The following is a 27,843-nucleotide window of genomic DNA, read 5'->3' on the forward strand; positions in this document are numbered from 1 at the left end:
GGACCCCGAGATCATGACCTGAGCAGAAGGCAGAGGCTTAACCCACTGAGCCACCCAGGTGCCCCTTATAGATTTATTTCAATAACTCTTTTATGCTTCAATATGTGTATATGTATTCTCTGAGGAAGGTTAAAGGACTAAAAGGATATTTTTAACACCTGATGATTTGGACTAAATGAATGATAAGGTGTCTACCAAAATTGGTATGCTATTATGCTTATTTGATTTCATTGTTAAGATTACTACTATTACTACTATCATATTTGGTAGAGTTAAAAAAATAAGGCTTAATTTGATTTATTTATATAATTATATATAGAATTTTTTAAAATAAGAGATTACAAAGGTCACAAGGTATGGTGTGTGTGTGTGTGTGTGTGTGTGTGTGTGTGTATGATATTGTGTTTATTAAGCACCTGCTGAGCGAGATGCTATAGAGATTAATCTTTACAACAATCCTAGAGTTGGTACTATTTTGTAGTTTAGGAAAAAGATTCAGGAAGGTTTACTAGCTTGGTGAAGGTCATACAACACCGAATAGCAAAGCTGGTCAAATCCAGGTGTATAGAACTGCAAATCCCAGATTTTTTATTACTAATATTTTATTTTGTAAATCATTATGAGAACAAAAATTATTTACCAGATCCTCTTGCCACCCTTCTTCTTCTTCTCACCCTTCTGCTTCTGCTTCTTCTTCATGCAAAAAGGTGGTTTTATTAAAGCACAGTACAGGACCAATGGGCAAAGAGAGCTGTCCCTGCTACTCTTCTCAATTCTAAAATCTACTGCTAATAACGTCTGAGTCTACAGGATATATAATACCTTATTTATTAAGAAAAAAAAAATTTAACTGAGAAATTCTTTTAAAATGCCCTATGATGAACCCCTCCATCTGTCATCCTAAAGTAGATGTAAATTTTTCCAATTAGAGAATTCTTAGGCAGGGGATCTTTGAGAGTTGAGGGGTTCGAGGTGCTGAGCCTGCAGAAAAGGCATGGCATGCGTAGGAGGCAATATGCAGAGTGTAAAGAATTCAGTGAAAGCAAGAATTTGAATCCAGGCTTAATGCTGAATCGTATGTGAAAGTCCCTTAAATAAAACAGAGAAACAAAATGCTCTGATTGAAATGGGATTTCAGAGGATCAGGAATTGTATCCATATAGCAGCACCTCCAGAGGTGTTCGGCACAGAAAATAGCTTGTTCATAGTAGCTTCATCAAATTAACTCTCAGAAAAACCTAGATGACAGGAAAATTTGATCAGTTGAGTTTTATCCTACTTCAGTCTTCTGCCTTCAGAAGACACATATTTTTCCACAAGTATATGACATCTGGAATAAGATGGGGGTCAGAGATTTCATACATTGGAAGAGGCAACCAAATAGAATGTGTGGATCCTGTCTGGATCCCGAGTTAATCAAATCAATTATAAATATAAATATATATATTTATATTTATATACACACATACATACATACATATATACATATATATGTATACGTATATTTATGTGTATGTATACATATATATGTATATATGTATGTATATATATATAAATATATTTTTTTTGAGAGGAGAGAATCAGGAAATGAAATCAAGAACTGCTTATTAAATTATAGAAATTATTGTTAGTTTTATTAGATACAGTATTTAGTTGTGGTTATTTTTTAAATTCCTCATTTGTTAGAAGTAATATTGAAGCCTTTATGAAAAGGGAGTAGGATATTGGGAATTGCTTTAAAGTATTCCCAGGTTGAGGATATATGAGAAATGGGAGAGAAGAAATGAAACAAAATTGGACATGTTCAAAAGTGTTGAAACTGGACGGATGGGTTCATGGGTGTTTATTTTACTAGTCTCTCTACTTTGTATATGTTTGGAAATTTCCATAATAAAAAAATTCCACTAGCTTATGTTATAGTCCACATGAGAATATTTTCCTGACCTAAATCTGTCTGGCCTCATTGGGATTTGGCAGATATATTCTGCCAAATGTGTAGAAAAAAAGACTTAAGAATGGTTAGAGGAAAATACTCATCCAAATTGAAATTGAGTTCAAAATAAAAGTGCTAATAAAATATTGTAACACTTTAAACTTTTAATTTTGCTTTTCTGTTTTAATTCTTTTAAACATGCAGTAGAATTGTTTATTGTGTTTTTCTTGATTTCATTGCTTTTTGAACACCAAATTAATTTTCAGCTATTGGGAAATGTTACAACTGCCAAATTGCAGATAAGCTGCTGGCTTGCAGTTGAATAGATATTTGTTCCTGAAACAATTAAAAAAAACTGAACTACATTTGCTATAAGGTTTTTTTTTTTTTTAAATAATGCCCATATGTTTAAAAGAAGTTATAGACAGTTGAAAATTTGTGATGAGCAAATGGTCACAGTATATACACCCAGCTTCAGAGAAGCCTGAAAGTAAATACCATGGATTTAGTCAGTAAACCTAGCTTATAGATTGGTACAGGTATCACACAGGAAACTGCTAACAGGAAAATAAATTATCCTGTTTACTGTTACAAATTCAAAACAGGACAAGATTTCTGGAGCTACTTAGGTTACTAGATAATTGGGTACCCTGGTCAGAAACATGATTTTGTTTTTTAAATAACATCTTTTCCTGATTATTACAAAATTGCAATAAAAAGATTTTGGTATACTTCTTTTCAGAACCAGCATGTTTTCATGGTAGTCTATGAGATGCTGACTAACGTAGCTGTTATTTGCTCAAGGGCAAGATTGACTGCAGGACCTATGGTAGAGGCAAACTTCTATCTGATTTAAATAGCCCATAGGTAATTAGTGTGATTCACATGACTAACCTTAACTAAAACGCTATCTTAGTGTAAAGCACCTCATTGTGAGTTAATAGTTTACTAGTATTGTATTATAATAACCATAAGTATTTGGATTCTAACTGATATGTGGAAAATGTGAACGTTTCCAAAATACTGATGAAATTCTCAATTATTATTATATCAATGCAACTTCTACTCAAACTTTTCCAGTGCTAGATGACTTTCTTTTTTTAAGATTTTATTTATTTATTTGACAGTGAGAGAAAAAGAGAGAGAGACAGTGTGAGCGAGAGCAGGAACATGAGCAGAGGTAGTGGGAGAGGGGGAAGCAGGTTTCCTGCCAACAAGGGAGCCCGATGCAGGGCTCTATCCCAGGACACTAGGATCATGACCTAAGCCAGGCAGATGCATAAGGACTGAGCCACCCAGGCACCCCATAGATGATGTTTTGAAAATAAGTAGCACACTACTTTGATTTGGGACTGATTTTAAATGTTCTGTCTTTTGGTGCTTTTGAATAAGTTGTTAAAATATTTCACTATATATATATATATATATATATATATATACACACACACACATATATATATATATCACTTTATGTACTATATTATGTATAATATTTCACCCTATATATATGTATTTCATAAAATTGAGGTTTTAATTAGATACTTGTAATCATCTTTAAATGAGAATGATTTTAAAATCATAAAGTATTCAAGTGACCATTATATCCCAAAAGCAACCTTGGAGTTTTTTATACAATAAGCAGTTTCAGAGTCAGAGCATATAGAGAAAAAAGAGTACTGTATATATATGTTACTAAAAGGAATTATTTTGCATACATGGACATTTCTATAATATTGTCTTGAAGTATTCATATGAGGTGAAAAGTATGAGACAAAATTCATATAAAGGTAGTGAAACATTTTGGTATGTCACCAACAGTCATTTTTTTATGCTTGTACACATAATGAGGTACAGTTGCAAATACATCTTTGATGTGAGTCTCATTTCTGTTCTGCTGGTAGCGTGAGTGCACATGTGTGTTTTCTTCTGTGCCATGTTGGTGAATAAAATGCAAGCTGAGCAAAACAAGGGGGGACTTCTTTACAATTTTTTCACAGAGCAACTAACCAGCTGAGTGCCTAATACAATCAAAATGAACCCTAGAATACAAAAGAATGTATAGATTTTGAAAAGGATAACAGGCATGTTGAGAAACATGCCGAGATCTAATAGGAATTTACAATATTTTTCTTTTCCTTTTCCTGCCCAGATTCCCCTCTGTGGGGAACTATTTCTTTTGTGATAGTATTTCAATGCTTTTGCAACAGAGGGACTAGGACTTAAGATGAAGGGAACAAACTAAAACAAAAGTAGAACGCTCTCTCACCTTGCTCCCTTTTTCTTAGTCCATATAGAAAACTACTCATCCTACTTTCATAATCCACCCAGAAGGACACAATGTAAAATCAAGTGACAGAGAAGAGCATAGCCATTTTGAAATCATGAGTTCAATGAACCTTGATTAAAACACCTGGAATGCTCTTCTGACCCAATTAAGTCTACACGTTGTTCTAAATATGCATGCGTGGAAAGGAGAGTATGAGGGGGAAAAATACGCTATCTAACCTCGACGGTCAATTAACTTGTGCCTACCACTGAATTTTCAGATTGAATTAGTAGCATATATATTTACAAGGCTAAGATACTAATAGTAGTAACTAATGCATCCTACTGTGTTCAGGTGCTTGTTCGGAGTGTTTTATAAATATCGACGTCCTATGAATGTAGGTACTATTATTGTTCCCTATTTCATGGACGAGGAAGTTGAGGCATGGAAAGGTGAAGAGACTGCCTCGTATCCTGAATCCTAGATTCAGTCCTGAAGTCCAATTCCAGAATCTGACCCAACTCTTCATTTGCTAGTTTTCATATCTTTATAGGGGCATTCCAGACCCATAGATTTGTGATTTTAAAGCATTAGTCCATCTAAATCTAATGACAGTCTGTCACTGCCCTTAGAGACCTACTTCCTTGCCTTCTTCTACCAAATCTGATCCCTTTTACAATCAAAGCAAGTGTGAATGAGACCTGAATTTACCACACACTCTTAGACATTTAATTTTACCATATACAGGAATGGTCAGATCAGCTCCTTTCGTCATGGTCTCATCTGAGTCTGAAGGCTTTTTTTCCTTTTAAAACTAGTGTGCCATTGGGATACTCTGTGACTGATTCCTTCCTGAGAGGAAAACAAAATTGACAAAGGCAAAATTAAAACCCTTCTGTGTTTGCATAAACTCAATATTTATTTTTAATTCGATAACTCCAATCCTAATCACTGAATAACATCAATCGTGTCCATGTTTGTTTTATTATCCTCATTTAGAGTTAATTGCTAAATCAGTGAGCCTCTGTACAATGAATGCCCTAGCTAGTTATTTTGATGGTACAAGAATTAAGTGCAACTTCCAAGTTTCTGACTTGCTTAGGCAACGGTGGAACATTCAGCAGCAATCGAGAGTAGAGAACTACTTATTTATGTTCTAAACAAATGCACCCTCCTCTGGGCACACAGCCATATCGTGCATGATGTCACACCTCACCTGTCTACTGTGCTGTTTTCCACCAAGATACTTCCACCAAGATACTGCAGACTGCTGATCTGCAATGTGCCTTCTAATTCTGGAGATGTGTTAATATTCAGAAATTTCTTTATGCCATTCCAGCCACCCTTTCATCGTTTATTGATGTACATTTGAAATGGCTAAAGTAAGCAGAATGGATAGTCTCATGACTTAAACAAATGTGGCTAAAGGAGAGATGGCAGAGTTGGTGCAGAATGAGGAAACAAATGTTTTTTGAAACTTAGTTAAGTGAGCACTTGCATCATGCAAACTGTCTCAGTAGATGGACCCCCGCCTTTCTATCCTGGTTGGATAGAACACTGTAAAAACTAGATGTCAAATAAATTTTGCTTTATCTACAAAGAAAAATAGATAAACACAATGTCCTGTCTCATTCTGAGTTCTTTGAAATGAACTAGGAAATTTTAAAGTTAGGGTGAATAGCCCATCAATCTGATCTAAATGAGAGGTTTTCTCTATTTAAGTGATTTAAGCAGACTAAGTGACATTTAAAAATCTAAATTGTAGGGGTACCTGGGCGGCTCAATTGGTTAAGTGTCTGTTTTTGGGTCAGGTCATGATTTTAGGGTCCTGGGATCGAACTCTGCCTTAGGCTCCCTGTTTCTCCCCATGTTCCTGCTCTCTCACTACTCTCTCTCTCAAATATATAAATAAAATCTTTATTAAAAAATTTAAATTGTAACTTTTTTTTAAGATTTTATTTATTTATTTACTTGTCAGAGAGAGAGAGAGAAAGCGCGCACAAGCAGGCAGAGTGGCAGGCAGCGGCCGAGAGAGAAGCAGGCTCCCTGCCAAGCAAGGAGCCCCATGCGGGACTGGATCCCAGGACCTTGAGATCATGACCTGAGCTGAAGGCAGCGGCTTAACCGACTGAGCCACCCAGGCGTCCCTATAATTTTTTTTTTTTTTTAATGCAGCCTAGAACACCTCCTACATGTTGCCCTTCTGTGGTTGGTAGAGGACTAGCTTTTAAGAATGGATTAAATAATTAGCACAGCAATGATCTGCATTAAAAGATGTGCCCAACATGTCCTATTGTTGGTTTACAATTAATTTAATTGGCTGACTTAATATCTTTCCATAGGTAAAGATAAGCTGCCACCTGAATGACTACAAATACAGTTAATGGGGTCTAAGAGAAAAACTCTCTGGACCAGTCGGCTTTCTGACCCACGTTGTTTCTGGTACCTCATAGAATAGAATCAACAATATTAGTTAGATTAACAAACTGTATTCTAGAATAAAGTATATGGAAAATAGAGGCTCAGAAGTAATTTCAGAGATAATAAATAGATTCTTTGCATAGACTGATTTGTAGGGGTATTTTACATGTTTATTTCTGCCTTATTAGGCTTCCCTTTTCTTCTTTTTTATAACTTGCAATAATACACATATAACAAAGGAGTTAAAACATTATTTTTAAGATCTATTATGCTTAAGAAAGGGGAAAAATTTACTTACAGTGGTGCTTCCCTTAAGAAGCAGCTTAGTGTTTATAGCCTATTCTAATAGCCTGAGAACAAAGTCCTTTTGATATTCACAAGCAGATCTCCAGAGAGAGGGAAAGCTGCCCTGGAGCTGAGATGCATAGAACTTTGTATCTCTGTTGGAAACTAAGAGAAAGAAGACAGAGGGCTCGCTAATCATTTCAGATGGCCTGATCAGCCCAGACTTTGGGGGTTAATTGTAGTCCTAGAAATAAAATGATGGTCCAGTCATTAGCCTGAGGTATGTAGATCAGTGTTTTTGTTTTGTTTTGTTTTTTAAAGAGAGTATAAGTTGAGTCCCATGCAAATATAAAGTAAACATGTTATAAAATTTTTTTTATCAAAAATTTTATTTAACTCAGGAATTAAAGAGGGTTTTAGTAAATACTACAGTAGTTTAATATAGAATTCAATAGCCAAGTATAGATCAGTGGATAGAAAGGCAGATCGATACATAGATATATAGATAAGCATGGAATGCTGAAATGAATTTACAGGTCTGTCCATTGGACAATAAACCATTGCATACGCCACTGCCCCCCCCGCAAAACACAGGTGACCCAGAAGGGTAGGCTAAAAAACATCTCACCCAACACAACATCCAGTTATCTTTTGATCCATCTTAAAGTCTTTCACAGTATTTTCCTACAAAGACCTCAACCATGCAAAGGGTACAGTTGGCCCTTCAGAATATTTTAGAAGCAGAAGACCTACTGCTGTGTGAATGTAAGAAAACTAACTAAATAAAGACATTTGTGGATGGCCTGGGGAAGCAAAACACAAGGTTTACCAATTAATTTTTGAGGTTTCTAGCTGAGAAATATTTGGTTAGGGCTCTTAACGTAATTTAATGAGGCAATACTTAACCTGGTAATGTATAGGAAATCAGATCACTATGCAGGTGTTCTTGATTTTTCAAAATACAGAAAAGTTATGCAAAAATATACTTTAAACTTTTACTTTTCATATAATGGCTTAGTATACTCTCAGAGTAACTTTTTTTTTTCCTAATAAAAGTTATTTTTAAGTTAAGATTTCCATTGGGTAAGTTATTGCAGTTAGAGCCTGTTGAAGAGTAGTAGCTTACTACTAGTTTATAAGTGCTAATGAGGCTAGATTCAACAGTCCACTCCTTATCCCATGCCCTTCTCAGTTCTCCCCTCTGTCATCTCAAAATGAGCACCACCAATTGCAGGCCTAAGTTACTAAGGACACTCCAAGGGCATGCCCCACAGTTTTCATTACTTAACATGATACAAATATGCAGTGTTTACGTCTCTATTGTTAGAAGTTACCCTTTTAACATATCTAGTTCACAAGTGACACAAAATTCTGGTCTGTCTGTAGGAAGGTAATAGTTATGAACAAGAGTCTAAAAACAAGAAAAATCATTGTTTTTCCTTTTTTTTCCTTAGAAAAACCCTTAGATAACTGTTGTTGTTTTGTTCGTTTGTTTGAAGGGGAGTTGTTTTGTTTTTTGTTTTTTGGGGTTTTTTTTAGATATTGTTTGTAATGTGGTGGTTTGCTTGGGAATTGGGCATGTTTCCTAAGGAAATATTTGAAATATTTGGCAGAAAGGGTTAAACGATGTTAAATTTAAGTAGTTTCTTTTTCTTATGTCTTCCCAAAAAAGATACAGAGAAAGAATAGTTTATCTACCAAGAGCCTCGTTGCACAGTGTTTTTAGCAAAGTGCCCATCATTAGACTAACACAATTGCGGGGGGGGGGGGGGGACGAAACTTGGACAGGCAATGACAACATCTGCATTATAGTAGAAACTTTCAAAGACACTGTTGAAAACAGATCAAGCACCAATCTAAAAAAAATGCAAAAACACTTAATATTTTTTGGAATATTTTGGAAATGGCTTGGAATTTGGTGGACCAATATATGGGTCTTTTAAAAAGGTCTGGACTGAAATGTCATATGACTTGTAAACTATTTAAAAAAAGTAGAATGCATGTAACTGATTCAATAGAAACATAAATGTGTTTTCATAACTTCTAAGAAATGTTTTCAGGAGGATTATTTATGAAAAATAGCCCAGGAATGTGTAGGAATTGTTCAAAGCAACAACTCTGTCTCTGCTTTCATTTCCCTTTACCTCACAAAGAACTGGACTGAGATCACCAGCTTATTTTAGCAGGCACGAAAGAAAAAAAAAAGTGTATCTTTGTTTACAGTATTATGTGTATGTGTTCACATGAAAAACTCAGCATGTTTCAGATGAATTAGGCTGTCTTCAAGACCATCAGAGGATTACCATCACCTTGACTCAAGTGTAAATTATAATGAACTTTAAAATATATATGTATAGTTTAATTACAGTAATGTGATTTTGAGCTTATAAAAATCACTTTGTCTTATCATTATTAAACTTAAAAAAGTACTCTTTTAAATGCCATAATTTTTCTATTCAAAAAGTGTTTTAAGGATAATTTTTTATTATTTTTTTCTTTTTTAAAATAACCCAAAATACAAGCTTATTTCTGCTCTGGAACAGGTTATTTCTTTTAAGTTATAGTTTGGGTCATTTCTACATGTAAAGTTCACATATAATTAAAGGAAAAGTACAAAAAAGAGACCTTTATAAATATCTATTGATAAGTACTTTAGATCGGTACTTACCACGAAAAAACAACCATTTTGTAAAATTGTATATCTCAATAGCTGAGGAATTATAAATTAAATTTCTTGATTTTGGCAAAATATTAACAATGCTTAGGAATCATTTTAAAGTCAAAATGTAAACTAAACACTGTACCTTTAAAGTATCTTGCTGATATTTTTCCAGTGAAATTATTACTTATAGCAGAACAGCATTTTAAAAGCAATCTAAAGAAATCCCCCTAAGTTAAAATATTGTCTATCTTATATAAAAGAGGAGAAAAAAATTAGAAAAAGAGAAGAGAGTCACAAAGTGATGAGAACCAAACTACCAATGGGAAAAATCAGAGTTCTCGTAAAGTATTAATCACCAACCTTACGGTTTCTGATCTACAGATAAATGTTATACCCATTTAATTTATTTTTAAAAAAATAGTATTTAAAAAATTTTATTGCTTTTAGGCCATGGTCATTACCTTATGACCTGAGATATGTGTGTTAGGCATATCAACCAATTGGCACCTACCCTCTTTTAAAGGTAGAAAAAAGATGAGTATTATATTGTAATACTTTGTTCTCTCTCTCCTCCTCTTTCTATTTTTTTTTTGTTGTTGTTTTTTGTTTTCGTTTTTGGATGGTTGGTGATTTGTTTGCTTCTCCTGGTTCCTGTTGATCAGTGGTGTTTGGCCAGTTTGTATTTTTCCAGACATCACTCCACGATGTTGTTGAGGTGTATGATGGGCCAACTCAGCAATCTTCTCTGTTATCTTCCCTCTCAGGATCCCATTCAGGTATCCTTTAATAGAACTGCCATGCATCAGTTATTGATTAAAGACTGACTTTGATTGGTATTAGAGTGAAAGTTGAGATTTATGTCATCCATATGAAAAATAAACTGAAAATAGAATCACTCTTTATTTTAAACAAAAATAGAAACACAATAGTAACTCAAACGCTTGAGAAAAATATAACCAACTATTTTGGGGGATTGTAATCAAGTAAATATAATATTTAGTCACTGAGTCTGTGGTATTTAATGTAATATAAAATATTTAAGGATTATTTTTGAAATGAGACAATATGTATCAAAATGTAATAAAAGCCTTATGGTAAAAAGGTTGAGATTGAAACTGAACCCAAAGAAAATATATTGTCAGAAGTAGGCTATCTTAAAGTAATTTGATAGAACATAGAGTGACATTTTCAAATAACAGTGTAAATTAATATAATTTGTTAGGTTTACTGAATGAAATTATTTATGATATCTTAGTGTTTGTTTTGTTGAGTAGGAGAATCACTTCCACTGAGTTCAGGTAATCAGATCACAATTCGATTTACTTCAGTTGGACCAATAACAGCTAAGGGATTTCACTTTGTTTATCAAGGTAAGTGACCCTGTAGCCTAGAAACACACTAAGGAATGATATCAATTTCCTCATGCTATGTTCAGAATTATTAATGATGAGATCCTCATAACCATATAGGAGAGATCAAAGTTGGTTTTAGTTGTTTTTTTTTTTTTTTTTTTAAGTTTCGCCCTGTTCCTCCCGCATCACTAGAAAACTGTTAATTTGACCAAAGTTAAAAGGGACCTTTTGTTTCCATCATCATTCTCAAGTATGATTTCCTTTCCTTCCAACATATTGTTTTCATTTTTTTCTGACAACTCTTCACTCTCTGCATCTTCTATTTTTCCCATAGCCTAGCATTCTAAATTAAAAATGTACAGCATTTTGTGCTGATGTACTTAGACAAGCAGGGAAATCATTATTTCATTCTAAAATTTTAGTTTTTCATTCTCTCAGGAGATTCCAAACTTTCTTCACGGCTATTAAATATTTTTGTGCAATTGAAAGCTTATTTACACAGTTTCTTCTCGCCTTTTATAGACAAGCTTCAACATTATCATTAAAATATTAAGGGCTATAATTTGAAACATTTTGTTTTAATTGTGTATGAACATGTAGTATTTATTCTTAAATGTAACTTGAACTTTATTTTTAAGAAATTTATAAACATACATGATTTGATACTTTTATTAACTTTATCCCATTTATAATGTCTATAATATTTTACTGTTTCATTTTTAATAGTATTCGTTCATTAAACAGTATATGATATTATGAACTTAAAAAGGCACTATTACAAGTCACATAAGAGGAATCAGTCTATTTGGAATTCATCATATCATTTTTTGGGCTGTTGTCAAACTCTTTAATCCCATCTGTATGTGTTTTAAAAAGAAAAAACATCCTGTTATCATTCTATTTTACTAAACCAAAAAAAAAAAAAGTCACAATCGAAGTACATACCTATAAAAACTAAAAGCAATTTCAAATTTGATATTGTATGATTATTAAATAAAACTTCTATTGTTGTTAATCTGTCTGACTTATACTTAGCCTTGAACATAATTATATTCAATAACAAACACATTTTGAACAATTAAGTTTGTGAACAAACTGTGAAATTAGTACAATGTTTATTTTCTTTTTTAAATCTATGAAATACTGAAAAATAAAATGTGACATTACCTCATGTAACCTGACACATATTGGAACATGGTATACTAGTTTAAAAAGAAAAAATATATCTTTCAGTCATCATCCTGTAAATGGAAATACCTAATTCAAACTATTTTGTTATATTAATGAGTTTAGTAAAACCAAAAAAAAAAAAAAAAAAAACTTACTTGATGTTGTTTAAAGGATTAAAAGTAAGATTTTTTTTTAATTAAAAAATCTTGATGACAATAGCAGTATTCATTTTAAATTATATTTTTTCTGTATGAATATTAGAACTTTTAGAAATATATTCAAGTTGTTAATTTCAGTGCTGATAAAAAGTAAAGATTTCTTTGAAATTTGTTTAAATAGCTACATTTTGAAATCTGCATTTCTCTACCAAATATGAAATTAAAATCAGTAATTATTTGTACACAGCTGTTCCTAGAACAAGTTCTACACAGTGCAGCTCTGTGCCTGAACCAAGATTTGGAAGAAGGATTGGCAATGAATTTGCAGTTGGTTCATTGGTTCTTTTTGAATGTAATCCAGGATATATTCTCTATGGATCCATTGCAATTAGGTGTGATACTGTGCCCAATTCTTTGGCCCAATGGAATGATTCCTTACCTACCTGTATTGGTGAGTATGTAAACTTGAATGCTTTGTGACTGTACATATTTTATATCAAAATTAGTTATCTTGCATCTATCAATAATTCTATTTTAGATCTAATAGTTATACCTTAATTTTTAAATATTCCGTTAGTTATGATGTACCTAAATAGGACAAGCAAATATGGATATTTGCTGTAGTTCAGATATAATGTGATCAATGAAGAATATTTTGTGTTGAATTAGCTGGATAGTTTCCTCATTTATTGATTTAGATGTATGAAGATATATGCACATATTGCCAGTAACACAAAATTTGAATGCTACTAATATGGGATTGTTGAAATAAACATCTCTAAAATTTTATGCAGAGATTCCTAAGCCAGTATGTAAAGAATTTATATATCTTTTAAAGATCTCAGAAGCTGATTTTTTTTTTAACATATTCTATTTTGGTATCAAAAGAATTACAAAATATGCATTAGAAAATAAATCTTTTTTTCTTTTATCTATTATTTGTAAATATGTGTAAAAAATACAAAATAAGAGATCTCATAAGTCTAAGTGATACATTTTTGATGAGTGGAATACATACAGTTAGCCAGAAATCTAATTGTTTAAAACTTCATTTTTGTAAGACTGTATCTAATTTAAATTGGTAAATAGAATATACACTTTCTAAAATTATAAGCTCTTAATCCTGTCAAATTATATTAAACAGATTAAAATAGTTCCTAAACCACAAAAAATTTAGAATTTTATATTACTTCAAGTTCATTACAATGACTTTTGGCTCTTGTATAGTTCTATAGATATGGAAAAGGTATGCTAGGAAGTTTATTACTCTTTTGTCCGGAGAGCATATCTGAAAATTATTTTCTTTGATTACATGGTATAATGTTATTTTTTTAAAGATTTATTTATTTGAGAGAGAGAGAAAATGTACTAGTGGGGAGCGAGGGACAGAAAGAGATGGAGGGGATCTCAAGCAGACTCCACACTGAGCACAGAGTCCAAGGCAGAGCTTGGTCTCAGGACACCAGTATCATGACCAGACCGAAATTAGGAGTCTGATGCTTAAATGACTGAGCCACATAGGTACCCCTGATTATACAGCATTATTTTAAAAGAAGAATGGTAAAATTTAATCTCAGGTTAAGAAATAGCTCTTGCGAATTGAATTTTTTCATTAAAGTTATATTGGTATGTGGTTTACAAAATAAGAGGAAGAATTATTTAAATAAAAGATAAGCAAAATTTTGTTTTTATTTTAATAATCCCAATTCCAATTTTTCAAAGAGTGACATGATTGTATATATGCACACATATACACTTATAAGTATATAAAATGTATTTTACTTATTTATTTTTAAATATTTTATTTATTTATTTAACTAGGCAGAAAGGCAGGCAGAGAGAGAGAGAGGAGAAAGCAGGCTCCCTGCTGAGCAGAGAGCATAATGGGAGGCTTGATCCTGGGATCCTGGGATCACGACCCACCTGAACTGAAGGCAGAGGCTTTAAGCCACTGAGCCAGCCACCCAGACGCCATACCTGGAAAGAAATTATGTGCATCAATATTTTTAATTTTTAATTTTTGAAAACATATTTTACCATGTTTTAACAGAGATTTAATATAATGTTAGCTCATAGTTCATTAAACTAAAGTGTGCTTTCAAATTGTGAATCAATATACTGATTTTCTCTGAGGAAGGAGTAAATTCTGTTGATACCATTTATAGAAGATGTAATTGTTTAGGATATGTCTGCTCTAAGTATCATGTGTTTTCCATCCACATCAGGACATTATTAGTAATTGTGCTAGGAATATGGTAAAAATCAAGGCTATTATGAATATAAAGTAAGGAAGAATGGTTGCGTGGTCTTCCTAGGAACTTGTTATCACCAGCCCCAAAACAGAAACAGCTAGCATATTTCACAGGGCATTTTTCTTACACCAAATATTTTAGTTCTGCCCACTGTAATAAGTGGAATGGGAGCTATTATTCTGTTATTCTTTTCTTTGTTGAAAACTACCTATAAAAATAATTTAAATCAGTAGAAGGGTATAAATGATTCTCCAATTTTCTCATCTTTTAGCTAAATAGCCACAATTTCTGATACCATTAGCAATTACTTAATCCTTTCTGTTTGCCAGCTTTCATGCTGAGCAATTTACATACATATTTAATGTAATCCTTACAGCAAACCAATTGGAAAAGTTACTTTAAGAATTTACAGTTGGGGCGCCTGGGTGGCTCAGTGGGTTAAGCCGCTGCCTTCGGCTCAGGTCGTGATCTCGGGGTCCTGGGATCGAGTCCCGCATCGGGCTCTCTGCTCAGCAGGGAGCCTGCTTCCTCCTCTCTCTGCCTGCCTCTCTGCTTACTTGTAATTTCTCTCTGTCAAATAAATAAATAAAATCTTTAAAAAAAAAAAAAAAAAAAAAAAAAGAATTTACAGTTGAAGAAACTGAGTTTTAGGGAGGTAAAATAGTTATTTTTAAACTATCAGGACATAGTGGGTGGTGGAGCTGGGGCAGTAACTAAATTTTTCTGACCCCATACCAGCCTAAATAATAGAGGACTGCTTCTTTTTAGGGTTTGATTTATAAGCTAATTCCTTCTTATTTGATATCTACATATAATGTGAGATTTCTTATCCTATTGAAATACATTTTTGACAGTCAACAAGTACAAGAAAACAAATCATTGGGAGTTAATGTCCCTCCAGTATTTTAGCTAGCATGGAGCTGGGTAGGGTTAATGGAACCAACAGATCTTCCCCTTTCTGTACTTTTATACTCTCATACAGACAAAACAGATGTTTCTCCTTTTGAGCCACAATATATGCTGACTTCATACTCTTATAAAATAGTAATAAATAAATTATCCTAAACTAAAGAACATGAGCTGAGAGAAATGTTCCTATATGTCTATGCCAAAATTAGTCATGCAATATGCATAAATCAGAAATTACATTGCTTTAAATCAGCTTAATAATTGAAGACAGACACATGATAATAATAAATCTCTTCAGCATCACAATAGATTTTTTAATATTTCTCTATAAATATCAAGAATCAGTCATTATTTCTGTCTCACTTTTCCTGGTAATTATTTACATAATTTGTGTCACTTTTACTTTATTTATGTAGGTATTGATAGAAAATATCAATACTGTATAATAGAAGGTAACTAGGTAAGTAACTGTCTTCATTTAGTTTCATATACATAATGAAAATTCCTTGAAAATATTCATTTTTTATAAAAGTAGAATGATACAATGACATCTGGCAATTCATAAACTAGCTCATTAATCTTTAAATATTATTGCTCTAGTTTGAGTGTTCAGAGAACCTGTTATCAATGCAGAGTACTGAAGTGTAACTTTATAAATTATCTGTTAAAGGTTCTATTTGTCTATTTATCATGTTAATGGGGAAAATTGTAAATAATCATGTAAAACCGAATAAAATTCCCACAGCTGGGAAATCTAAGTTCTTAGTATAAGGGTTAATTAAGTCTTGGGCAATAATAGTCTTGTGCTCTGACTTTAACACTGAGATGTGGGTGAGTCACTACATGATCCTGGAAAATTTACACAATTTCTTATTCTCAATTGCCATATCAATAAATCAAGAATATAAGAGAATTCCCTTGTAGGTTTATTGTGACAATTAGTTCTTAGAATCCAGTAAGTACTCAATAATTAAGTTGTTTTTGTTGTTTCCAAATCTTCCCTCACAGAAGCAGGAGATAAAACTTTAATTCTAAAGGTATTGGATCTAGAATATAGAATTGACACACAGTACTGACAAAAGGCTTGATATTATTGATTCTCATTTGTTGATATGTTTTAATAACATTTTAAAGTTAATAAATATAAAAACTATCTTCCACAGGAGATTTTTATATCTTAAAAAGGCAAAACACATGGACTCTTATCATCCTTTCCAATTTAATAATTTAAGGTCCCTTGAATGTAACATTTTTTTTTGCACTTAAAACTTTTAAAAAAAGACATTGGATGACATATAATAACAATTTTTTTGAGAATAATAGCAGTTATTTATTAAAATAAAATAGAATATTATTTATTAAAATAATAAAATATTTATTAAAATTAAAATAGCAGTCATTTAAAAATTGTTATTAAAATATTAATTTAATAAAATATTTAATTTTGGGAGACTGAAATTTCTTTCTACCAATTGCCGTATTTAAGGACAAATGGTTGAAAAGGAACTGATTTAAAATAAAAGGCATATGTTAATGATTTGGTTTGTTCTCATTATATGTGAAAGTATAAAATTAATGAAGTTAAAATTTAAACAGTGGTAGGATACCTGGGTAACTCAGTTGGTTAAGCATCTGACCCTTAATTTTGGCTCAGGTCATCATCTCAGGGTGATGAAATCCAGCCCTGCAATGGGTTCCAAGCTGGGTATGGAGCCTGCTTACAATTTTTTCTTTCCCTCTGCTGTATTCTCATTATCAAAAAAAAAAAAAGAAAGAAAGAAAAAAAAATTAAACAGTGATTAATATGACTGTAATTGGTTTTGACTATGTATATTTAACAAAGATTTTCATTCAGACTTTCCTTCTGTTCTTGAAAAGTTAAAAAACTTGATTATTCAAAGAAATTTCTTTTGTCTATGAAAATATGAAAAATGAGACAGGATTAGAAGAAGAGATAAAAAGACATTAAAGAAGGAATAAAACCAGAAAAATGAAAGAAAGGATGTTGCGGCCAGTGTGACAAATTGACCAGGAAACGTGAGGGTTAAGAGGATGGTGAAAAGAAATTAAGAGACAAAGAGATGGGGCCAGGAGGGACACTGGGGAGGATGTCCAACAGTGCCGATTTTATTCCACATCTTACAAGCATTTACAAGGCAGACTGCAATAGGAGAAGTAATACATCAGTACTTAGTTGATGACCGGAAGTTCCTATAACAAGTTTACGTTAACTACAAGCCAACCTCGTGATGCCAGGTAGTCTGGGCTAAAGCCATTAGCAAGACAATCAACCAGGGAGTGGGTTATGGGAGGTATAGGAACAACAAGGACCAACTAAGAATTCATGACCCTGACCACATTATTCACTTTTGTAGGGAGAGTGTGTGGGAAGTCACATAGGCAAGGGCACGATACATAGCATGGACCCTTTCTCAGTGTTACTCAACTTTCCTGTCTTTACCCCATTATCAAGGTGTCCAGACTTTAAAGGAGACACAAGTCAGGGCCTGGTTTGATCCTCGACTCCAACCATGCCACCAACAAAAGGATATTTTAGGAATAAGAAAAGGAAAGAGAGAAAGAGAGAAAAATAATATATTGTGGGATAAAAAGAATACAAATTCTAAATGCTAAAAATAAATCATCTTTATTTAAAGTAGAAGAAAACCCCTATATTATTACTAAGGTTTATGTTTTTATCTTAATGATAAAATTGAGTCCAAAACTAGAAGGGTGGTGATTCTAAATGGCACTCAGATGATAACTCAGTTTAGTGTCTACTATTTGATCTAACTGCCAAATGAAAATATACATGTATTTCTATTTTTAATTGTAAATATTTTTAGCTTCAAAATGTTCTGAATAAAAATAATTGTGTCTTAAAATATTCAAAAAAGGAAAAGGTTTGATGCCTTAAAGATTCAACTATGAGAGTCAAATACCCAGTCATCTTTAGGTTAGTATCAAATCATTATCTTTAATTTTATTTGTTTTATTTTTAAGATTGCATTTATTTATTTATTTGAAGTGGGGAGGGGAAGGAGCAGAGGGAGAGGGACAAGGAGATTCTTGCCGATCATAGAACCCAACGTGGGGCTCAATCTCACAACCCTGAGGTCATGATCTGAGCCAAAATCAAGAGTTGCTTAATTCGTGGATGCTTAACCTACTGAGCTACCCAGGTACCCCAAAGCATTATCTTTAATTTTAATTCATCATCAACATTTGTCATGAATAAAATATTAATTGCCTCAAGATCTTTGAACATTCTATTTCTTTTGCTTGGAACATGCATTCCCAATTTTAGGCTTACTACATCACTTCATTCAAACTGATAATCTTCCTTGAATATCCTATCCAAAATAATTTTCTGCTACCCAAGTTCCATTTATTCTATGCCTTTACCCTGCTTTTCTTTAATGACAAACATCCACCATATTACGTATCGTTTGGGAGATTTTTTGTCTGTTTTTGTTTTTTGTTTATTTTGTTTTGTTTTTAGTTTCTTAGTCTTTCTTGTCCACCTCTGTCCTGACACTATAGTTTTTATATTTTTCCAAAAGAGGACCTGGCATATAATACATAGTCAATAAACTTTCATTCAGGGAATGGATTTTAGCAATTAGCTATGATAATTTCCTGAATTCTTGTAGAGGTCAAACAACTGGACAGTTTCCCAAGTCCGGGGGGCATGTATTTTCAATTTCAGGCTTTCTTAATTAATTTTTTCTATTTGTTTCAGGGGTACAAGTCTGTGATTCATCAGTCTTATATAATACCCAGTGTTCATTACAACACATACCCTCCTCACCAGATACTGATGCTCTTGCTCACTTTGCTTGCTTAGACCTTTACAAGCCATGGAAGTTTGGAACTCTTCCGAGACTATTTCTGTAGGAAAGAGCAAACAATAGATTTACATATGATCTGGGTAGTTTTATTCTGAGAGAGAACAAATTCTCTTTTTACTCTTTACAGTTTAGTTATCATCTTTGACAATCTATTTACCAGATTTTATAATTGTATTTTCTCTATGTTTACTATTCTGTGAATATTCAATTAACAACTTAAGCCAAGTGGGCATCCATCTGAAACCAAAAGAAGGCAGCTTTCCACATTCCTAATGATTTCCATCTCCTCTGCATTATTTTAGTTTCATGGTTCTTACTATGGTTACCAACACTTTCCTTGTGTTTTTTTTGTTTTTTTTTTTTTTGTTTTTTTTTTTGGCTATAGTAAAACACAATGAAATGTTCCATAATTTTGCAAAAACTGACAGACTAAAATTAAACCGTTGAGTGAAAAACAGCCCCATTAGTCATGACAGATGGGTGGTCCTTACAGTTAACATGGTCAAATACTAAGGTAGGGGACCTACAAGTTTAAATGACCAGTATCTAAGTGATACTTAGTAATTGTGCACAAATCTGTCATATCCAGCCATTCTTACGCAAATTATAATAAAGTACAATGATATTTTGATAAGAACATTGGGCTTGGAATAAATATAAAACTGAAAAATATATGCCAAAGACTGAGTTTTTATCTTCCAAATTTGACCTTGTTACACTTCAGATTTCTTAAAATTTTCAGTCTCATAAAACACCAAGCTGTCCTCCCTCTGAGACTCTGTGATTCAAATAATCCCCTGCAGCCACTAATAGCTCTGACAATATATGGCCTAAGGCATAATTACTTTTGTTAGTGGGAGGTCTTTTTTGAAAAGCCCCTGAACCTGCCATTTATTGCCCTTAGGCAGAAAGTCTTTAATTAGCTGCTTATCCCATCACCTTTATCTGGTTGCCTCCCCTCCCCCACAGAAACTTCAGAATCTCAGAAAGAACTACTTTTACTTGTATTTTCTCCATGACAACACCCCATTTATATCATCTTTTCTAGAGCAGTAGAGAAATTGATAAGGAAATAGAGGAGCTGAACCCTCATTCACTGATTCATTTATTTATCCATTTATCCATCCATGAAAAGGTTACTCAAAATAATAATAAATAGGGGCGCCTGGGTGGCTCAGTGGGTTAAAGCCTCTGCCTTCAGCTCAGGTGATGATCTCAGGGTCCTGGGATCGAGCCCCACGTTGGGCTCTCTGCTCAGCAGACTTCCTCCTCTGTCTCTGCCTGCCTCTCTGCCTACTTGTGATCTCTATCTGTCAAATACATAAATAAAATCTTTAAAAAATAATAATAATAATAAACAGAAATTAGTATTTATAAAAAGAACTATTAAGCATTTTCTTTCTTTCTTTCATTTTTCTTTTTTTTTTTTTTATGTTGATACCAATACCAGGAGGTAGATAAGATTGTTTCTCTTAAGAGAGTATAAACTCTGTGGTTTACAGATAAAAGTAAAATCAGGGTTTGAACACAGGATGCTTGTCTAAAGCCCATTGCTCTCGTAATCCATGTTATATAGTGTATTACTGATCAGTAGGGATATATGTATCTTTTAAAATAGGAAACAAATATTCAGATAAATAATATATATAGTAATTGAAACTTTATAAAATATCCTATGTATAGTAATGTATAGCTGGGGATACTTTTATAGTATTTTTATACACAATAATATGAAACTTTGTATTGTTATATATGGCTTATTTAGGAAATCACTAGGAGAAAGGAATAATGCAGAAATGATGAACAGGAACGTATAACCACAATATATACACAGATATCACAGATATACAAGACTGTCAACAGTTTATTCACCAAGAATTTACTGAGTTCTTACCAAGTATCAATCTCTCATCTAGCTTTGAAGAACAAGATAAGATTCCTGCCCTTTTGGAGTTTACATTTTAGTAGAGGGAGACTGAGCAACACACCAGTGATGTGTTCTCTTCTTTCAGATAGTAGTATGTACTATGAAGAAAAGTAAAGAAAGGGTTGGAGGTCCTAAGACACCCAGGGCATGCGGCTGTTTTATATACAAATGAAATGAATGGAGGGGGTTATAAAATCTTTGAAGTAAACATGTGTATAGACTATGAGGCAGAGACAGATCTTGACATGTTCAAGCCACAGCAAGAATCCCAGCTATCTGAGGCACCTGGGTGGCTCAGTAGGTTAAAGCCTCTGCCCTCAGCTTAGGTCATGATCCCAGGGTCCTGGGATGGACCAAGCATCAGGCTCTCTGCTCAGCAGGGAGCCTGCTTCCTCCTCTCTCTCTCTGCCTGCCTCTCTGCCTACTTGTGATCTCTGTCTGTCAAATAAATAAATAAAATCTTTAAAAAAAAAAAAGAAAAGACAAGAATCCCAGGTATCTGGAGCAGAGTGAATGATGGCAAGCATGATAGAAGAGTCTGGGGAAGCAGAGTGGAGGCCAAGTCATATGGACCCTCAAAGTATGTGAGACACTTGAATTTTCTCTAAGCAGTGAGAGAATTCATTGAGCTACTTTCTAAAACATCACTCTGTAAGGAGGGATGGCGTAGGAGCACGAGGATGGAATGGCAATTGCAATAGTGGAGAGGATAAATAAGGGTAATTTTGATAGGAAGGTCATAGTCAAGGATGAGAATTGATAAGCTTTGTGATATACTTTTTTAAATGGAAATGGGAAAGTTTACTGATAGGTCGACCATAGATGTAAATGTGAATTTGAATCTAAGAAAAGAAATTAAGATGAATGAATCCTAGATTTTTGGCTTAGAGCTAGGTGATAGTGACATTTACTGAGATGGAGAATTGTATAGATAAAATTTCAAGAGCATTGTTTTAGACTTATTAGTTTTCAGAGGCTTATTAGGCAGATTATAGCAGGATTCTGAGCAAAAGTAAGAATTTGAGATAACAGACATGTAGTAGTCCTACTATATTGATGACATGGAAATAGATGGCATTTTTAAGTGATGTTAGAAAGAAAAGAGAAGACGGCTTAGGTCAGAGAGTATACAACCTTTAAAAGATCAAGGGAGGAGGGTAAGCTACAAAGAAAGAAGAGAAGAGAAAAGAAGAGAAGACAAGAGAAGGAAAAGGTGAAAGAAAGGAAAGAAAGAGAGAGGAAGGAAAAGAAAGAAAGAGGAAAGAGAGGACGGGAAAAAGGAAGAAAAGAAAGGAAGGAAAGAAAGAAGAAGAAAGGATAAGGAAAAAAAAAGGAAGAGAGGAAGAAGAAGATTGATTGTATCACCAGTGGTATAGAAAAAAGCAGGCTAATATGGTGTCTTTGTGGCCAAAGAAAAGCTCAAGGTAGATGAAGTGATCAAAAGGAGGAGATAATTACTCAGAGATTGAGCAAAATGCAAATTAAGAATTGAATAACAACACATTACAACAAGAGTATTTTGGTGACTTTGGCTTAGTCATTTCAATGGAGTGAAGACAAAAGACTGATGAAATGGATGGAGGACAGATTGGAAAGTGAGGAACAGGGGATTTGTCACTGGAGCAGCAGGGAAGGAAACCTTAGAATGTGAAGGGTAAATGAGTTAGACTCTTGGCGCCACAGTGAGCAGAGTTCCAGACAAATAGTGAATTGCTTCATCTTCTGAAACTTCAGTGTGTTGGAAGAGCCTAAAATTAAGAAGTACATGAAAACATAACATGAGCTATACCATAACAGAGCTCTCTAGGAATGAACTTGGTGCTATGGAAAACTGTGGGACACTTAACGAATACGGGTGTTAGCAAAGAAGTAAATAGGTAAAACCAACATTGAATGACCATGGATGGTAGTGCTTGCTACGTGGGAGAAGGACATACCAAATCACTATTAAGAGAGTATGTTAGTTCAGTAGGTTGAACTGGGAAGGGGGATCGTGATAGTGACATATTGGGAAACCATGAGTACCTATAAGCCTGAAGATGCAGTTAGAGACCGATAAAGTTAGCTGTATTTATCTTTAGAATTGACACTACAGGGAGATTTTTTGAAGGATTTTCAACGGTGAAATAACATGATCAAATTTTAATTTTAAAAAGGTCATTTTAATAATGAGACATATTACATGGATAGCATAGCCACTGTGACGAGGCCCATTGGTATGATTACTGTAGTAACCGAGACAAATATAAGAGTCAGGTAGGATAATGCCAATGTAGAAGACCAACCGTACTTTCTTTGAACTCAGAATCAGCACTTCATCAATCACTTATTTTTAATCTGTTTTTGGGAGTGAATCTCTATTATAGAAGTCTTATAGAAGAATCTCTATTATATTCTTCCATTCCTAGCACGTCATTTCTTAAGTCATCTAAAACTGTTGACTTTTTGTTTAAAGGAGCTATTTTTTTTTCCTGATCCATTTAACCTGAATTAATACAGAACGCAATAATGTAAATTTTTAGGAAATTACAACAAAATAATTTTCTTTGAAGATACATTCTTACACTATTAAAAACGTTTGTAGTACTCTTCTGAGTAACTGCCCTATGCTTTTGCATTAGGCTTTGGAAGCAGCAGAAAACTAACTTTTTAAAAATTATTATAAAAGGTATATCCTGATATCCCACTGTTATAATGAGACAACAACAAATGCTCAAGCATCAGAGTGCCAGTGGTATTTAAAATAATAATAGTTGTAAAGGAAATAATAAAAGGAAGTATATTTTATTGACCTCTCCCTGTGTTCCAAGCAATGTGCTAGCTTCCTTATGTACATTATCCTATCTATATATTTTTCACAAAAGTCCTTTTTTAAACAACTGCGTTATCATTTCACATACAAAATTTCTGAGTTTCAGTGAGTATAAGGAACATATCTAACATCACACAGTATTTAACATTGTAAGATAAGTCATGCCCAGAGCCAAGCTGATAGAAGGTAAGAGCATTTTAAGATTAATACTTAGTACATTTAAAAAATGATAGAGGCCTTTATTGACTTCAGAGCAGGTCTACACATTTTTTTTCTTGTCATACTGTACTGGCAATAACCAGACTGGCCTCATATCAAGTTTCCTCTTCTACCAAAGGACATGGACTATGGAGCCAAACTATCAGTATTCAAATTTCATCATCATCTCTTACTAGCTCTGTGATCTCAAGCAAGTTATTTAATTCCTTAGTGATTCTATTTCCTGTAAAATAAAGAGAATATTTATATCTCATTGGATTGTTAGGAGAGGCTTTAATGAGTTAAAAATCTGTACACTGCTTTTAAGAGTCTTAGGCAAACAGCAGGCTCTGTATAAGTGTTGCTATCACCTTGATTACTCCTGAAGAAATGCTATTACTCTTTAAAGGATGCATATAGAAAAAAATCATAAATATAAGATAATCCTTCAAAAAATTCCATTTCTAGACATGAGCGATTTTAATGCAAATGTACCATTGCACTTTTTAGTACTGGAGGTGATAGTCTGTTATTGAGTTAATAGTTGTATGACTTTAGATATGCCATTGTAAGGTTATTCATTCATGTCATCTAATTATTTTTAAAAGTTTTTAGGGAGAAAGATTTAATTTTCATTGTTCTTATGAGTTTTAAAAAATAGTAAGATTTGGCTGTGTTTGCAGTTCTAGTATCTGTCTAAAATGTTATCTCTGACCTTTTCTCTTATTTTAATCCTTTGCATTAGAATTAACTCCCTCTCTTGAATTGCTTTACTTTTAGTGCCCTGTGGTGGAATTTTAACTAAGCGCAAAGGGACTATTTTGTCTCCTGGATACCCTGAGCCTTATGACAACAATCTGAATTGCGTATGGAAGATCACAGTGCCAGAGGGAGCTGGCATTCAAGTAAGGAAATTTAAATTTTTCTCCTTTTCATTGTATGTTTGAAGTTAATCCTCTTCAGAGATGACAGGTTGCAGGTTACTTCTAAAGGTTTAGCCAGTGCTTTTCAGGGGCATGGTTGAACGTGAATAGAAAGATACTTACTAATTTTCCCACCTGCAAAAAACAGAAAACCAATTCAAGAAGACATAAGCAGTAAGAAAAAATATGTTGCTCTACATGACATGGAATCATGGGGTAAAGGTTGTTTATTTCAGAAGTTTAGTTGTGTGTCCTTGATCCAGGTTTTTTTCTCTCTCTCTTCTCTGCCATTTTAGCATGTTGACTTAGTTCTTAAGCTTCTTTTCTCATGATCTTGAGATGGCTACAGAAGCTCTAGACGTAACAGCTTTACACAGCAATGGCCAACAGCCAAAATGGAATGTTTCTATCTTACATACCTTTACAGTGGTTAAATTTTTTTTTTTTAGAAATCCTTCCGGTAGACTTTACCTGCTATACTATTGATCAAAATTGCAAGCAGATCCATTCCTACTGGCCAGTAGCAAAGATTTATTATGATTTGGCTCAAACAAATCAATATTAAGTACCTAGATTAAGTAAGGGGCTTGGCTTCCTCTGATGTGTACTGTCCTCATTTAGTCGAACAAAATCAGTTCTCTGTTAGCAAGGCACATGGATGCTTGTCTGTAATCAACATGATATAGCATATTATTGCAACTGGGGAAGAGAAATTTGACTTGTTACTCTGTTTTAGAAGGAGGTTGTTTCTGGATAATTTGATGGCATTTTACTCCTGAGTCTGTATATATTCCATGGAAGGTAATTATTCTTCACAAAATATTATATAATCTATATTTCATAAAAATAACTTGATTACTTCTCCAACTGAGTCATAAGGTTTTCCTCTGGAAACTTGAGATATCTATTAGCTATGGAAAACAGCCAAGAAATCATTCATTAAAACTGAAATTAATAATATAATTTTTAGTTAAAAAAATCACCTTTTTGAATTTATCTTTGTAATTTTTCAGAAAATTTAAAAAAAATCACTTGACAGGTGCTAAGAATAAAATAAGTCAATAAACCAATGTGAAGATATGAAATGTATTACAGTGTTTTAAAGGACATTAAAAAATGAAAAGACCTTAGATCTATGCTTTTATTCTTACTAGCTGTGCAACCATTTTATGGCCAACCTGTAAAATTCTGGGAAAACAAGTATATCCTATCTCATGACTGGTAGAACGAACAAAGGTTTTAGAATTGTCCATTTTCCAGATTGTATAGAAAATCTGAAAACAGGTGATAACTTTAGAACCTTCATAGAATATTTGCTATTTCATGTAGTTGTGAGTTTATGAAGGTTATCCTAGAGCTTCTAAATATTATCAACTTGTCCCTTTCTGTCTCAGCTTACAATAATAATAAAAAAGCAAACCCTAGCATTTCCCCTCTAATCTCTTTTTTGTTTTGTTTTGTTTTGTTGTTTTTGAGCCCTGCAATGTGGCTTTAGCATTCAGTGCTCTAAACGAGCCACTCATAGTAACCACTGAGGACCTATAGGTCAGTAAATGCATTGTTTTGCCCATTCTACTTATTCTGACAGCAGCATTCTAATCGCGTCCCTTCTCTTGTCACTCTTAAAACATGGTTTTCCTCCTTAGTTTTCACGGTACCAATACTCTCTTGGACTTTGTTTTATTTTTTATATCAGAAGCTCTTCATTCTCTATCTAGGAACATGGTCTTGTCTTTCTACTCACCACATCAGATACAGCGCTTAAGAGATTGTGTGGTGTTTGTTCATCTTAACTTACACCATTCTCTCTGCCATTTAATCTACTTCCATGTCTTTGGCTGATGATCCCCAGGACCTGCATCATAATAGACCATCAGAAAACATTTTTTTTTTTTAATGAAGAACTGAATAAATATTAGGTTTCAGACCTAAATATCTAACCCAGACCTTTCACTTAAGTTGCATGTCTCATATCTTACTGCCCACGGGGCACGTTCAGCTAAATTTCTTGCTGAAATTTCAAATTCAACCTGTTCAAAATTGACCTCGTGATTTTTTCTCATTATTATGGAACTTCTCTAGTGTATTCTGTCTTGGAATGAATCCTTCATCCATTCAGTTGCAGAAGCCAGAAATCTTGATGATTTTTTTTTTCTTCTCCTACTTGATACAATGAAATATGTCAGTGTCAGGTCTGTCTTTCATAAATCAAATAAGTCTATTTCTCTCCATCCAAATTGTTACCGCTTAAGACTGGGTGGTCGTCATCTTTCTCTCAGGTTCTTTTTTTCCCCCAATCTATTCCTCAGAGGGCAAAGAGAATAACCCCAAATTCAAAACCCAGTAATGCCACTTTCCTGCTTATAATACTTCAACTGTACCCTCTATCCTTAACTTCTTGACAAGTTGATTATGCCTTTGTGCTTTGTCCTCATTTCTTATCTCTTCTGTTTACACTATTTTAGTTTTTTATGAAAGCTCTCTTTTGCCTTTGGCCTTTGTGCATGTTTCTCCCTTTGCAAGCAACACTCTTCTTGAGTTTCCTTTATTTGGCTTATTCTTAGTCATCATTTCTGTCTCAACTTAAAACAGTTCCTGTGAAAGACTTTCCATAAACTTGAGAAAAGGTTAAGTCCCATGCTGTATGTTCTCATATGTCCCTGTAATTTCTTTATTATAACACCCATCACATTTTACTGTTATAGCTTACTTAATTATCCGTAA

General features: G+C 33.5%; 1 protein-coding gene across 2 annotated transcripts in view; it reads left to right on the top strand.

The window, feature by feature from the left end:
- Window positions 1-27,843, top strand: part of CSMD3 (CUB and Sushi multiple domains 3) — a 1,244,673-nt gene that overhangs the window by 1,056,026 nt on the left and 160,804 nt on the right. For both annotated transcript variants that reach the window (XM_059165746.1, XM_059165745.1), the window contains 4 exons: window positions 10,230-10,343; window positions 10,842-10,937; window positions 12,495-12,698; window positions 24,977-25,101. In XM_059165746.1, the coding sequence (XP_059021729.1) occupies window positions 10,230-10,343; window positions 10,842-10,937; window positions 12,495-12,698; window positions 24,977-25,101 (539 nt within the window). The remainder of the gene's footprint in view (window positions 1-10,229; window positions 10,344-10,841; window positions 10,938-12,494; window positions 12,699-24,976; window positions 25,102-27,843) is intronic.

Source organism: Mustela lutreola, chromosome 3, assembly GCF_030435805.1.
Source record: "Mustela lutreola isolate mMusLut2 chromosome 3, mMusLut2.pri, whole genome shotgun sequence".
Classification (NCBI taxonomy): Eukaryota; Metazoa; Chordata; class Mammalia; order Carnivora; family Mustelidae; genus Mustela; species Mustela lutreola.